The sequence below is a fragment of the Bactrocera tryoni genome, unplaced genomic scaffold (genome assembly GCF_016617805.1).
Source record: "Bactrocera tryoni isolate S06 unplaced genomic scaffold, CSIRO_BtryS06_freeze2 scaffold_7, whole genome shotgun sequence".
NCBI lineage: Eukaryota > Metazoa > Arthropoda > Insecta > Diptera > Tephritidae > Bactrocera > Bactrocera tryoni.
In genome coordinates, this window is record NW_024396366.1 from 5651329 (window position 1) to 5667273 (window position 15945).

General features: G+C 38.8%; 1 protein-coding gene across 1 annotated transcript; it reads left to right on the forward strand.

The window, feature by feature from the left end:
* Window positions 1–11078: 11078 nt before the first annotated feature.
* On the forward strand, window positions 11079–11900 carry LOC120781694. Its single transcript, XM_040113911.1, has one exon. It carries the CDS (start codon window positions 11109–11111, stop codon window positions 11775–11777), a length of 669 nt encoding a protein of 222 aa, XP_039969845.1. The 5' UTR covers window positions 11079–11108; the 3' UTR covers window positions 11778–11900.
* The last annotated feature ends 4045 nt before the right edge of the window (window positions 11901–15945 follow it).

The following is a 15945-nucleotide window of genomic DNA, read 5'->3' on the forward strand; positions in this document are numbered from 1 at the left end:
CTAGAGTTACAAATGGCAAAGGTCGCACTAATAGCATATACACAAGCGCGCTATTTCAGCCGCGATATATCGCAACTAAGAGAATCGAAGCCGATTGATAAAAAGAGCTCACTCTTAGTCCTCAACCCATTTCTGGACACGAAAGGTCTGCTTCGTGCCAATGGTCGGCTTGCTAATTCGAGCCTGACATACAATGAACGCCACCCCATAATAATTCCGGAGAGGTCACCATTTGCCACATTATTCCTCCATTACATCCACATCTTAATGCTACACGCCGAACATCGCCTCATGCAACATATGGTACGCCAGGAGTATTACATCCCCCGTCTTAAGCCGCAAATCAAGAAGTGCATCTTCACGTGCAAGATTTGCACTATGCACAAGCAGAAGATGCGAACGCAGATTATGGCGGCACTTCCACCGGAATGCTGCAATTTCGTTCTGCCTTTCACCACATCAGGTGTTGATTTTGCTGGGCCTTTCCAGGTAAAGGCGTCCATGTTAAGGTCTCCCACTCTCATGAAGGGCTATGTGGCTGTCTTTGTATGTTTCACGACAAAGGCAGTACACCTTGAGCTATGTAGCAATCTGACGACGGAGGCTTTTCTCGCGGCATTTGCTCGCTTCGTCGCTCGACGTGGCTACCCATCAAAAATTATGAGCGATAATGGCAAAACCTTTATCGGAGCTCAACGAGCCACAGAAAAGCAATTTGTGGATTTTTTAAAACAAGAGTCACCCGACATCGTTCAAAAGTACGCCCCTCAAGGTATCAATTGGCAATTTATACCCCCAAGCGCTGCTCATATGGGCGGTTTATGGGAATCAGCTGTAAAAAGCTTCAAATCCCATTTCAAACGGGTAGCTGGAAATTATAAATTCAATTACGAAGAGTTCACGACGTTATTAAATCGAATTGAAGCCGTTCTTAATTCACGGCCACTCACAGTACTATCACAAGACCCCTCAGATCTCACCGCCTTAACTCCAGGGCATTTTCTAAAGGGAGCACCCATCCTGGCCATTCCTGAGCCAGGCGTGGAGTCGCTATCCCTATTAAATCGATGGGAACGAATTAAGATTCTCCATCATGATTTCAGCCGCCGATGGAAGAACGAATACATAAAGGATCTCCACAAAAGATACCGCTGGAAGACTCCTGAACAAGCGCCTAAACTTGGAGACTGTGTCCTCATTCGCGATGATTGTCTACCCCCCACCGAGTGGCGGCTTGGCCGCATTGAAAAGCTACATTATGGCTCCGACGGTCACATACGAGTCGTGGATCTCCGTACGCACAACGGAACACTAACCCGACCGCTCGTGAAGCTATGCTTTCTGCCAACTTCCGATGATCGCGAATCCGAAAACCTCAAAAATCAACCGGTATTATCGCTACACAATAAACGAACCAAATGAAACCAATAAAACACGAGAAAGTACGCAAATAACAACCCGTTAAAAAAAAAATAACAACCGTCAGAAAATAACAAACCGTTAATAAAGATAACAAACCGTACCTAAAAATAACCAACCGTAAAGAAAACTAACAAAAAATGGTCGATCCATACGACGGCCCATTCATGCCACATATCGTGGCACGATTGCCAATATCTCATTGTATGACAGATTTCTAATTGACAATCTCATTTATACATAGATCACCATGGATGAATATACACCAGTCGCAACCACGCCAACAGCTCGGGCTACCAATGCGCCATGCACCGTGCCTACTCCAGCGCCCCGAACTGTGGTTGCAACAACGCCGGCAACAACGCCGGCAACAACGCCGGCAACAACGCCGGCCCCTTTACCGGCAACCGCGCCTGCAGCGGTCCTCCAATCCGCACCACGCGGTGGCACTCGGCCACCACTACACTCATCACGGACTTTGGAGTCCCTAAGGTGCCCCATCTGTCGGCGCCCACATCGCTTGCACCATTGTGGCATATTTCGGGGTATGCGACCCGTGCAACGGCAGCAAGTTGCCCAGGCCCATGGGCATTGCCAGAACTGCCTGTCACATACACATGTGACTGCAGCGTGTGAGTCACGAGGGCTGTGCCAAATATGTCACAGGCCGCATCACACGCTGCTACATCGCAGCGCAGCACGCGAATTGAATCGGCCACCCATCCATCGCGGCCCCATACCCCGATTCCAACCCGCAGGCCGTGGCGCACCCCAGCGGAGCGGAACCTCATCGCGGTGTCGACAGCCTGGGCCACCACCTCGTCGGTCTACGGGGCTGAGCAGCGTTGTGGCAACGCTGCAACAGCTGCAGCGCCTTTTAGGCTAAACATTCGTTTAGGGGGGCCTGGATGGTTAAATTAGCTTCTGCGCCCCCCTCTTAATATAATCTCACTACACCCCACACATACACACCATACTCAACACTTCACCCCATACTCAACACATTGGCATCATGCGCATCATTTTTTTCATCTCACACTACACACCGCATTCTCAACACATCGGCATGATGCCCACCACATCATCAACATATCCACCACACACGAGGACACTGGACACCATGAACAAAAGCAACTGACGGACGGCGCCGTTTTGCTTTTTCGATCAATCCGTGCGCCGACACGTACCTGATATCCGAAAACATTTTAACGCTTCAACTAAGGTGAGTGCCGGTAATCTGCTTTGTGAGTAACATAATTTTTCTAAAAAGCAAGAAACGTCCGATTCGTGGAAGTCACCAGCAGTCGCCGTCTTGTTCTTTTTGCTCTTTTGCTTTTACTTGCAATTAGAACGCTGCTAGACTCACACGTGTTCAGCTATAGCGCCAAGTGCAGCGTAGAAAGTTTTCTCATTTATTTATTATTTTTATAACAGGTGTCGATTGAACGAGCTTTCTCTACTTTAAGACTGGTGCTTACGGACTCTCGCAATCGATTTAGCCACGATGTTCTTGAAAGCATATTGGTAGTAAAATTAAATCCTAGCTTTCTGGACATGGCCATTGATACGTTGCCACTTTTTGAACAAGAGGAACTTTGTAATGAATAATCAAAAAAATGAGTAATGTATGTAATGAAAGCAATGAGAAATTAATTTACTGTTATGTTTTTATGTTATTTATTCCAACGAATTTTGATTTAGTTTTTTATTTTTGCAAATTTAAGAAAAATTAAAAAAGTTGAAAATGAACAACATAATAAAAAATTCAAGTACACTATAAGTAATTGCCAAACATTTCTTTAAAGTCGTAGCTAATTAAAAACGGTCGCAACGGCCGACTTCCACGAATCGGACGCTTCTTGCTTTTTTTCGCTGCTGATCGAAAGCAACAGCGACAAAAATCAAAAGTAGCAAAAAGTCGAATGCATTACTTTTCGCGACTGTGACTGCCGACGACTGTCGAAAATTGTCGATAGCTGCTGCGGCAACTTATGTATACGATCGAAAGCTACAGCAAAGCAGAAAGCAGAAAAACGAATAACGGCGACTTATGCTGATTTCTGATTTTCGTAGCTGTTTGATTTTTGCGCCAGTCAAAGCATGCGACTTCTGATTTTTTCAGAAACAGAAGCAAAAGCACTTGCATACTTTTCGATATCGCTCGCAGTTGAAGTAGCGAATAGCAACAATATTGCGACTCTGCTAATTCGACTGCAGTTTTTTAAACACTGGCCACAAGTATATGAACTTTTGCTTACTCTGGTTGAGCCCTTTTTAAAAAAGAATTCGTTGAGGGAGCCTGTGCAACCGGAATGTCGATTAGCTTTGACATTACAGTAAGTTTGTTCATTCTAATATATCTTTATTATGTCTTATTCCTCTTTATTTTTCTTAAAGATATTTATCGCAAGGAACTTCGTTTCAATCGTTGACATAATCATTTCAACTGGGTAAGGAAACGGTTAGGGGCATATTCTGGAGACAGCTGAAGTCCTTTGGACGAAGTGTGGCTCTATTTATGTACATATCTGAGCCTAATGAAGGAGATTTCAAGCAAATTTCTCAAGACTTCTGGGAACTGTGGAATATGCCCAACTGTGTTGGATCTATGGGAAGCATATCGCTATTCGATGCCCACCTAAACGCGGTAGTCAATTTTTCTGCTACAAAAATTTTTTTTCTATTCAGTCTATTAAGTCAGAGTGATGGTGGTGAGGACTTTTATATTTGTGCATTTGTTTTTTTTTTTAATTAATATTATTGTTTCTCTTTACATGTAAAGGCATTTTTCAAGTGAGTCGATTGGGAAAGAGGTTGCTAAATCACAAACTTCCCATCCTTCCAGTGAAAAACTTACCAAATACGCAACTAAAAACTCCACACTTCATGGTTGGTGATGCTGCCTTTCCTTTAGGGATAAATTTAATGCGCCCATACCCTGGGAGAATGCTACCAAATGAAAAAGAGGTGTTTAATAAACGGTTATCAAGAGCTCGTCGCACAATAGAAAACTCTTTTGGAATACTAGTAGCGCGTTGGCGAGTTTTACTAACAACATTACATTTATTTCCGGAAAATGCAGAAAAAATTGTTTTGGTGTGCGTTGCCTTAGATAATTTTATTATGTTTAATAACGTTAATGCATATTCGTATATTGCAAGCAACTATGCTGATAGGGAGGACTCTAATGGTTATTTTCATGACGGTATATGGCGTAGAGAAGTTGAAAGTAATATCCCATCGATTATGCAATCTTCCAATTTGCATCATTACGGTGGAAGAAGTTCTTTGGAAATTATAAATAACTTATGCAGTTTTTTCTAACACTTTTGAAAACATATTCTAAAATCACATATCTAAAATCATTTCGAACTTGTTTATTTCTTTTTTAATAAAACTAAATGGAGTTTAATTAATTTCATTCAGTTGTTTTTATTAAAAATTAAAAGAAAAATAATTCATGAACAAGTACTCAAAAGAGTTAAGGTACATGCATTTTATGCATCTTTGTTATAATAAATATATTTGTTATAATAAATATAAAGTATACTAAAAAAATCAATGCTACAAGCTTTTTAAAAAATATGCGACCAGTTTCGCATTTTCCTTAAGCAAATAACATTTGAAAAAATTTAACGAAACTTGATGTAAAGTACGGGGATGTTCGAGCAAGCAAATAACTGCAGCAATATTGCGACAGTGTTGCTTTTCTGCAAATACTCAGCTGATACTTATATTGCAACATTTTTGCGTAGAATATGATGCCTTGCGATACTGTCGCAGTGATTGAGACTCGAACATCCCCTACATTATAGTTGCAACATACAATTTGTGTGCATTCGGACAGTTGCTTACGCTGGCTTAAGCTAGCTTATGCACATTATAGCTAGGCCTTTAATCATACAAGTCAACCACGATCCCCCCGGAATTTGAGTGTCGCGGCCTCACCCGTCGATATTCATATTAAATAAATTTATGAAATATAAAATTGTTTATTCAAATAAAATTTATTGAAAAAACCATGTGTATCGTATTAAGCATAAAACAGATATTTTTGTTTTAATTAACACAGTGCTTTCCAATATTCTGAATACAAACTTATTCACAGTCATTACAAAATGTATGAAGATAACTTGCAACATATTGATTTTTCGCAAGCAGTTTAATAAATAATTCGTGTTAATTCATATTTACCGATGCATTGATGCATATGTATATAACGAGTATATGTATTTACATAGTTTGAAAGATTTGATATCAGGGCATGCACCTCGAATGTCCTGTCCCTTAATTGGGAAGGTGCCGCTACCCAGCTGGTTGATGTCCTCGTGAAAATAAAGGCTGACATCACCGCCGTCCAAGAAATGCGATGGACGGGACAAGGACAGAGACGAGTAGGTCCTTGTGAGATCTACTACAGTGGCCATATAAAGGTGCGCAAGTTTGGTGTTGGATTCGTGGTGGGAGAGAGACTCCGTCGCCGAGTACTATCATTCACTCCGGTGAATGAACGTCTAGCCACAATCCGCATCAAAGCGAGGTTCTTCAACATATCGCTGATCTGCGCCCACGCTCCGACGGATGAGAAGGACGATGTGACCAAAGATGCCTTTTATGAGTGCTTGGAACGCACTTATGAGAGATGCCCCCGCCACGATGTCAAAATCGTGCTTGGCGACTTTAACGCCAGGGTGGGCAAAGAAGGTATCTTCGGCACTACGGTCGGTAAATTCAGCCTCCACGAGGAAACATCCCCAAATGGGTTGAGGCTGATCGACTTCGCCGGGGCCCGAAATATGGTTATCTGTAGTACTAGATTCCAGCACAAAAAAATTCATTAAGCTACCTGCTGTCTCCGGATCGAAAAACTACCAACCAGATCGATCATGTTGTGATAGACGGAAGACACGTCTCCAGTGTTTTAGATGTGCGTGCGCTCCGAGGTCCTAATATCGACTCGGACCACTATCTTGTTGCAGCCAAGATTCGCACCCGCCTCTGTGCAGCAAAAAACGCACGCCAACAAACACTAGGAAGGTTCGACTTCGAAAAGCTGCAATCACAACAGACTGCCGAACGATTTTCTACTCGGCTTGCACTCCTGCTCTCTGAGAGCACTCATCAACAACTCGGTATAAGGGAACTGTGGGACGGCATTTCAAACTCCTTACGTACAGCTGCAACCGAAACCCTTGGTTTTCGGAAAGTGCAAAAGAACAACTGGTACGACGAGGAGTGCCGCGCCGCAGCGGAGAGAAAACAGGCTGCCTACCTCGCAACGTTACGATCGACCACAACACGTGCGGGATGGGATAGGTATCGAGAATTGAAGAGGGAAGCGAGACGCATCTGCAGACAGAAAAAGAAAGAGGCCGAAATGCGTGAGTATGAAGAGTATGATAAGCTGGCCGACAGGGGTAATGCTCGAAAATTCTACGAAAAAATGCGGCGGCTTACAGAAGGTTTCAAGACTGGAGCATACTCTTGTAGAACCCCCAAAGGTGATCTAGTGACCGATGCCCAGAGCATACTTAAATTATGGAGGGAACACTTCTCCAGCCTGCTGAATGGCAGAGAATGCACAACGCCAGGAGAAGGCATTGCCCGACCATGAGGAAGTTCGAATAGCAATTACCCGCCTGAAGAACAACAAAGCGGCGGGGGCCAATGGATTGCCGGCCGAGCTATTCAAACACGGCGGCGAAGAACTGATAAGGAGCATGCATCAGCTTCTTTGAAAAATATGGTCGGACAAAAGCATGCCCAACGATTGGAATTTAAGTGTGCTATGCCCAATCCATAAAAAAGGAGACCCCACAATCTGCGCCAACTACCGTGGGATTAGCCTCCTCAACATCGCATATAAGGTTCTATCGAGCGTATTGTGTGAAAGATTAAAGCCCACCGTCAACAAACTGATTGGACCTTATCAGTGTGGCCTTAGACCTGGAAAATCAGCAACCGACCACATATTCACCATACGCGAAACTTTGGAAAAGACCCGTGAAAGGAGAATCGACACACACCACCTCTTCGTCGATTTCAAAGCTGCTTTCGACAGCACGAAAAGGAACTGCCTCTATGCCGCGATGTCTGAATTTGGTATCCCCGCAAAACTAATACGGCTGTGTAAACTGACGTTGAGCAACACGAAGAGCTCCGTCAGAATTGGGAAGGACCTCTCCGAGCCGTTCGATATCAAACGAGGTTTCAGACAAGGCGATTCCCTATCGTGTGACTTTTTCAACCTGCTTCTGGAGAAAATAGTTCGAGCTGCAGAACTTAGTAGAGAAGGTACCATCTTTTATAAGAGTGTACAGCTGCTGGCGTATGCTGATGATATTGATATCATCGGCCTTAATACCCGCGCCGTTAGTTCTGCTTTCTCCAGACTAGACAAAGAAGCAAAACAAATGGGTCTGGCAGTGAACGAGGGCAAAGCGAAATATCTCCTGTCATCAAACAAACAGTCGTCGCACTCGCAACTTGGCACTCACGTCACTGTTGGCAGTCATAACTTTGAAGTTGTAGATAATTTCGTCTATTTAGGAACCAGTATTAACACCACCAACAATGTCAGCCTGGAAATCCAACGCAGGATTGCGCTTGCCAACAGGTGCTACTTCGGACTGAGTAGGCAATTGAAAAGTAAAGTCCTCTCTCGACGAACAAAAGCCAAACTCTATAAGTCGCTCATAATTTCCGTCCTGCTGTATGGTGCAGAGGCTTGGACGATGTCAACAACGGATGAGTCGACGTTGCGAGTTTTCGAGAGAAAAGTTCTGCGAAAGATTTATGGTCCTTTGCGCATTGGCCACGGCGAATATCGCATTCGATGGAACGATGAGCTTTACGAGATATACGACGACATTGACATAGTTCAGCGAATTAAAAGACAGCGGCTACGCTGGCTAGGTCATGTTGTCCGAATGGACGAAAACACTCCAGCTCTGAAAGTATTCGACGCTGTACCCGCCGGGGGAAGCAGAGGAAGAGGAAGACCTCCACTCCGTTGGAAGGACCAAGTGGAGAAGGACCTGGCTACGCTTGGAATATCCAATTGGCGCCACGTAGCGAAAAGGAGAAACGACTGGCGCGCTGTTGTTAACTCGGCTATAATCGCGTAAGCGGTGTCTACGCCAATTAAGAAGAAGAAGAAAGATTTGTAAAGCGTAATTTTGTAATTTTCTTTGGATAATTTATATGCTCGATAGTACAGGGTGGCGCAAAAGTCAGAAGATGCTATAAATTTTGCAATTGACCTCTAATGTCAGTTCTGTTTTGACATTTGTGTAGTAAACACATGCGAAATACAAGTAAATAAACAATGGTACGCTACACTGCGTGCCACAGCCGATATGCTGAAGGATGCATTTCCCGGGCGCCCAATCTCCCGTTTTGGCGATTTGCACTGGTCAGCAAGATCGCCTGATTTGACCGCTCCAGACTTCTTTTTGTGGAGTCGCAGGTTTATGTCAAGAAGCCTCAGACTCTTGCAGCTTTTGACAATATCCGTCAAGAATGTGAGGTCCTATCGCCGGAAGTTCTGGCCAAAGTGATGGGAAATGGAAGGTAATTTTTGCGCCACCTGTTATAATACATCACTATTATCTTTTTTCGATAGATATAATAATCTACATTGCGAATTAAAATTTAATTATAAAATTGCTTTCCAATAAATTGTTCTATTAAAATTCAAATCTAAATAGTTCTTTTTTTTAATATGGTCGAAACCAAAAAGTATAATGGGGGTTTTAATTATCTAATTATTACTATAGAAACCATTGCACTATGGGCCAGCGGACCGCTTTTTTTTGGCAAAAAACCATTTTTTTTGCATCGTTCAAAAAAGGAAATTAATACATATAATTAATACCACTATTCTTATCTTAAAAAAAAAAATTTTATATGGACAGATGGCAATCCTATTCATTTACCGTACGTTCAAAGATGACATTTCAATCATATGGTTTTTCGTGATTCGTATGAAAAATAATAACTCAAAACGCAAGTGTTTCTAATAATGAAGGGTGAACATTTTTTTTTTCTTTCTAAAAATGGAAAATAGTTATCAAGGTATTTTATATAAAATGGAATAGCTAGCATTTTTGAATCATTGTTGTGAGCGAGTTTTAATTACGTGTTAGTATGTGGTTTTGTTGTGTAAATTTATCAATCGTGTTTGTGTTCTGTGGATGGGAGCGTTACTTCGTTTTGGTCCCTTTTGTATAAACAATATATCAGATTAAAGGTGATAATGTGTACTTTCATGTGGTTATTAAAATTTTTGCTAATTTTTGCGAATGATGGAAATAATGTATATTTTCAAAATCGATTAACCTCAAAAATAAAGACATTTTTAATGTATGGCTACAAAATAAGAAAAATAAAGATGTAGCAGAGAATTGGATTATCCATGAAATAAATAAAAATATAGATGAAAAAGAATTGGAAGCGTTTAAAAAGAAAATTGAGAATCTTCGTTCATTCATAAATCGAAAATGGATCAAATACCAAAGGTCATTAACTCGTTTTAAGCAATATAATAATGAATGGCTAGAGGGTGAGACAAATTTCATAATTGGCCGCAAATGTAAAAGAGGAAGACCACAACTTATTTATAGTGAGGCGAGTGATCGTTTGAAGAGAAAACTTGCCTCAGATGTGACTTCGGAGTAACAAAATGACCCTAATGCAGCACGATCTGCAAATGAACCTGATTTAAGATTTGTGTTGAAACAGTCGCTTAAATCTCCGACAAGGCCATCGAAAATTAAGAAAATTATTGTTTCTACAACGAAAAGTCTAATTGCGTTATCTGCAGAAGAAGCTTTAGTGTTTTTATTAGAGAATAATTTGAGCAAGCAACAGTATGTAAACATGCGATTACTGAACAAAGCTCGTAATTGTGACATATACCCTGCGTACCATAAGTTAATTGAATGCAAGCTTCACTGCCGGCCAGAGGAGATAACGAATTGTGAAACTTACGTAGAAGTTCCTTTACAAAAACTGGTAGACCACACTGCCAAAAGAATTTTATTGCTACAAAAAGAAGTTATTGAACAACTCTCAGATATAAATGAAGCTACATTGATATTTAGCTACGGTTTCGATGGTTCAACAGGACAGAGTATGTTCAAACAGATGTTTAACGAAAACACGCCTGAGTCTTTTGATCAGTCCCTCTTTGTAACCTCAATTATACCTCTTAAATTAATATCATTTTCGAATCGGATCATTTGGCTTAACCGCACTCCTCAATCCATACGGTTTTGCAGACCAATTAAAGCTGAGTACGTTAAAGAAACTAAAGAACATATTTTAGCTGAAAAAAACTAATTAGATCTGCAAATATCTAGTTTAGCGCCGTTAAAATGGGATTTGGAGGATGGTACGGAAATTATCATTAGGTATGATTTAAATATGACATTGATAGATGGCAAGGTTTTGAACATATTAACCGGAGCAAATTCTACTCAATCTTGTCCTATTTGTGGTGCAAGTCCGAAACAATTTATGTCTATAAGAGATCTAAAATCTCCTGTTTTTGAACCAAAACCAAGCACTTTAAAGTACGGCGTCAGTCCATTACATGTTTGGATACGATTTCTGGAAGTAAGGAGTCCGGAAGAAAAAATACCATTAAGCAAAGAAAACAGGAAATTCAGAAAAATTTTTGGGAGAAAATGGGATTGCATATTAACAAACCTAAGTCAAATGGATGTGGCTCAACAAACGACGAGAATATCGCTAACTTAGAACTATTTGCATCAATTACTAATATTGACATTGATCTATTGAGACATTTTGATATAATACTGGTGTCGATTTCGTGCGAATTTCGCATTAATTTTAAAAAGTTCAATGATTTCTGTATAGATACTGCCGATTTATATTTCAATAAGTACGATTGGTACCCAATGTCGGCAACAGTCCACAAGATTTTAGTTCATTCGGCACAAATAATGGAGGCGTCTTTAGTACCAATTGGCTGCCTAGGCGAAAATGCATCAGAAGCAAGAAATAAGTTTTTCAAAAAAGATCGTATTGCTCATGCGAGGAAAAATTCACGAAGTAACAATATTGTCGATGTGTTTAATAGAGCTATGGATTCTTCTGACCCTTTGTTATCAAGTATCTGCTTAAATAATCGTACTAAAAATAAATTAATCCGAAGAGTCCCACATAAAGTTACTGAACTTTTAGAGTTGCCTGCTGTTCCAGACAATTTAGACGTGGCTTCTACGTCCCGTCATGAAGATGATGATGAAAATTGTAGTTCGGACGACGATATAGGGATGCTCTCTGAATATTCTTTTGAGTTAGAAGTTGATATTGAACAGGATTTGGAATAATGTATGGTTATATTGTAATGCATTTAAAAAATTATCTCACATGCCTGTTATTAATGTTCTTCCTTAGACAAATTTGTAGCTGTCGGGAAATCCGGTTGTGTTTGCCCGAAATGCACTCACTAATAAACGTAAACATTTAAAAACATAAACTTTTTTACTTTATACTCTCCATTTATGCATAAAATAAATTCATTTTTATAAACAATTTAAACGTTTGCATATTACAGAATTTTTAATATTTTACATCTACGAGGGGTAGGAGTGGCAGTACTCCGACTGCCCTCATTTTTACAAAAGTCTATGAAATTTTTATTTAGTTGTAATTTTTTTTTGGTCCGCTAGTGTGCACATATTTCTTTTTTTGTTTTGTAAGCGTTCGGTCGGTGCTTTCTTTCTTAGTTTTGCCCTTACATCTTGACCCATGGCATAAGCTGAATTCCTCTGGCTAGACAACAAGCAAAGTTAGCGCGGTGGTCAACTAGAAGAATTCTGGAGGATATTTCTTTTTTAATATTTCAGTTTTTATTACATTTTCCTTCACATAGCTTGACCAACCAGCACAATCATAATATAACAATATGAAGAAGTTTCAAATAAGGTACGAAACTTAAATGAGAGCAAATTAAAAAGATTTAATTGCTAATTTATTATAATTTATCCCAACTTAAAAATGGTGAGACAAGCCTTTTTATGCACAGTTTTTGCCCAATTTGATTTTTGTGACTGTTGATAAATTGATATAATTATGTATTTCATGTAGTTTATGTAGTTTTAACTTCAAAAAGGTTTACCACTTTTTCTCTCAAAATGTACTAAGCTTTCAGCTATAATGACCAATCGTTTTGTTGAAAGCGCACGAAACTTATATGCCTTCATACATGTGTGTATTCATCAATATATAGTTGTATACACATAGATATGTACGAACTAGAGCTTTTGGTATTGGACCAATCCGGTTAGCCGGATATGGTACTATTCGAATAATAACATTCGATTTACAGTATCCGGATAGTCGAAAGTCATGTACTTATTAATACTAATCGAGTTAATATTCATACGAACGGTTAAACCGATCTCATTTTAAGTGAATTGAGAGTAATTCTCTGATGTGTGTTTTGCATTATAATTTTTACCATATAATCAAAGTAAGCACTGTAGTAAATAGATCTAATGATGTTTCGTTTTTACGTTTTTATTATAATATTTTTAATTAAAAATTGATCTGGATAATAGTTTCAAAAGATATCTATTCAAATGAAGTAGTTTTCAAATAGAACTTGATTCAGATAAACAATATCTTCGAGTATTTCACCATTGTCTTATTCAATAATTCTAATATTTCGTCAAATGAAAAAAACTTTCCATTACCTTATTTCGATCGTTCAGTATAGTGGTCCGATATTAGCCGTTTCGACAAATGAGCAGCTTTTTGAAAAGGGAAAGGTGCAAAATTTCAAATCAATATCTCAAAAACAGAGGGATTTCGCATAAATATAGACGGACAGACGGACTGACGGGCATGGTTAAATCGATTCAGATCGTCATGACGTTCATTTGTATATACGTATATGCTTTGTTCAAAATTGAACAGGTTCATTGATTCAAAAAGGCGGAATATATTAACATAGTACTTATATTTAGACATTTATATATTCTTTACAAATAAGGTAAGAAATATTCTAGCTATTGTAATAAGTTATACAGTCAACTAATTTTTTAAATACTAATTTCTTTCCCTCGGCAATATGTTCAAATATCATTGAAAATGCTCACTTATCAGCAAAGCCGAAATACAATTAAAAATAAATATCTATTTTCAAACGTACATATGTACATATGTACGTACATGAACAACCACATGCAATACTCTGCAATATATCAAGGATTGGTTGATATTCTTGCAGCCTTGCATGGTTAGAATATTTTTAACAGTTAAAAAAAAGTGCTCCAATCGTCACCACACTTTACAGGATTACTCGTCAGGTCAATTTAAATATTTCCTGAAAGTTTCATTGAAATTGGTTTAGCCGTTTCGGAGTCTACCCGGAACATACAGACACATTTTAATTTTTATATACATAGATATATGTATGTGGGCTCAGGGAAGTATTGACCCGATTCCACGCATTTTTGATACACAGAATTACTATTGCAGTAAAAGGATTCCATCTGAATTTATATTGCATATCTCACAAATTGACCAATGTTTGAGAACAAAAGTCAATTATAGGTACTGGGGTACACATATTCGATACATAGGGTCTTGAACAGTTTTGGTTGGATTTGAACAATTTTTTCTCATAAAGTGTAAAATCAAGAGGAATTTAAAATTGTTAGAATATTTTTCTACAATAAAGCGTGTTCTTCTTAGAACAGTGAGGTCGTTTTCTTTAAAATTATTAATAAGCAAGCTTAATTTATGGTGAAATTTTTCAATTGCTAAGACTAAATCGAATATTTGTTTATCGCGACCTTGTAAGGTCAAATTCAACTGATTAATTTGTTCACTTATGTCCACAAGAAAAGCTAGATCTAATATAAAATATTTATCTCTAAAAGATATAAGAAGTTCTTGGGACTCTGCTGACGAATCGTTTTCTAAAAATAAGACAATTTCCGCGCAAAATCAAAACTCGCTTTTAAACTTTTTCCCGACTTAACCAACGAACCTCTGTAAACAGTAAGAGGTCACCATAATCTGCATCGATTTCTTTTTAAAAACTTCTTGAATTTTCTATGCCGTAAAGAATTTCGGCCTCCCCTAATCCTATTTATAATTTTTACAGAAACTTGCATTGCATTGGTCGTATTCAAACACTTTGCAAATAGGGCTTGTTAATGTATAATGCAGTGAAAAAGGAAATTGTATCCGTTCTTGCTTAGAGTTCCAGAAAGTCCTTCATTTCTACCTACCATGACTTGAGCACCATCAGTACATATGCTACTTAATTTAGTTATATCAAAGACTGCAAGGACATTTGAATATATAGCATTATACAGAATATTACCAGTCACATGGCCATGCATAGATACAACCGAAAGCAAGTCCACTTTTATATCGAAGTTTTCATCAGCCGTTTTTACATAAATAATTAATCGGTTCACATCGGATATATCTGTACTCTCGTCAATACATATGGAAAAATACTTGCTTTCTTACACCCTTCGCATAGTCATATTATAAATATGTCAGCCTATTACTTCAGTGCGTCGAGTTTTAGTTGTCCGTGATAAAGGTATTGAACTGATAGCAGCGAAAACTTCCTGACCTATAGTACTGAAACATTGAAAAACCTTTTGACACATATCTTTAAAAAAAACTCCGTCCTCGCAATTCCCTGAATTGCTCATAAAACGGTTTTTTTAGTTGGCATATAAATAATTCTCTAGAACTGCCCGTTACCGATTCATAAATAGAATGGTTTCCGCTATAATGCCTTTTAATATAGTACTCCCTATTTCGTTTAGATATGTGTTTACAAACTAAACACTCAGCATTACCGAAAAAGTTTTCGGAAAACAAAAACTTGTTTTCCCACTCAATATTAAACACAGTAAAATTGTTAATCAGCGCGCACATACAAATTACATGCGTAGCAGTCAACAGTCGTTGATCAAGTGATTTTCAAATGCACATTAATTTTCCATTTTTTGTATATAGAGCGCTTGACTAATACGTGTGAGCGAATCTGTGAGAGAGCTATAAAGTCGGCCGCCCGCGGGCTAGGTAAAGCGCTTCATTGATTTAAATGCAATGTACATCTAATAATAATAAAAATGCATGGGACACAAGTCATAAATTTACAGAAGAGATAACATTAAACAAACACACATACACATGTATTAAATTGTACACTTAAAGACAACCCCACGTCAAGCAGCAATAAACAATATGCGTCAATACATATGAACATGCACACATACACATATATTAAGATAGTTAAGATAGTTCTTAAAATTGTATATAAATACGTGAAAACTCTAAATAAAATCAGACTAAAATAGTTCTCGTAGAATGAAATAGTTCTTACAGAACAAGACTTGACTATCATTTATTTTCCCCCACCAGTGGTAAGGAATATTTGATTAAGCTTGTCTTTTGTTCAGCTTTATAGGGTCTCTGACAAACATCATGACAAACTTAATATACCTTGCTCAGGGTATAAAA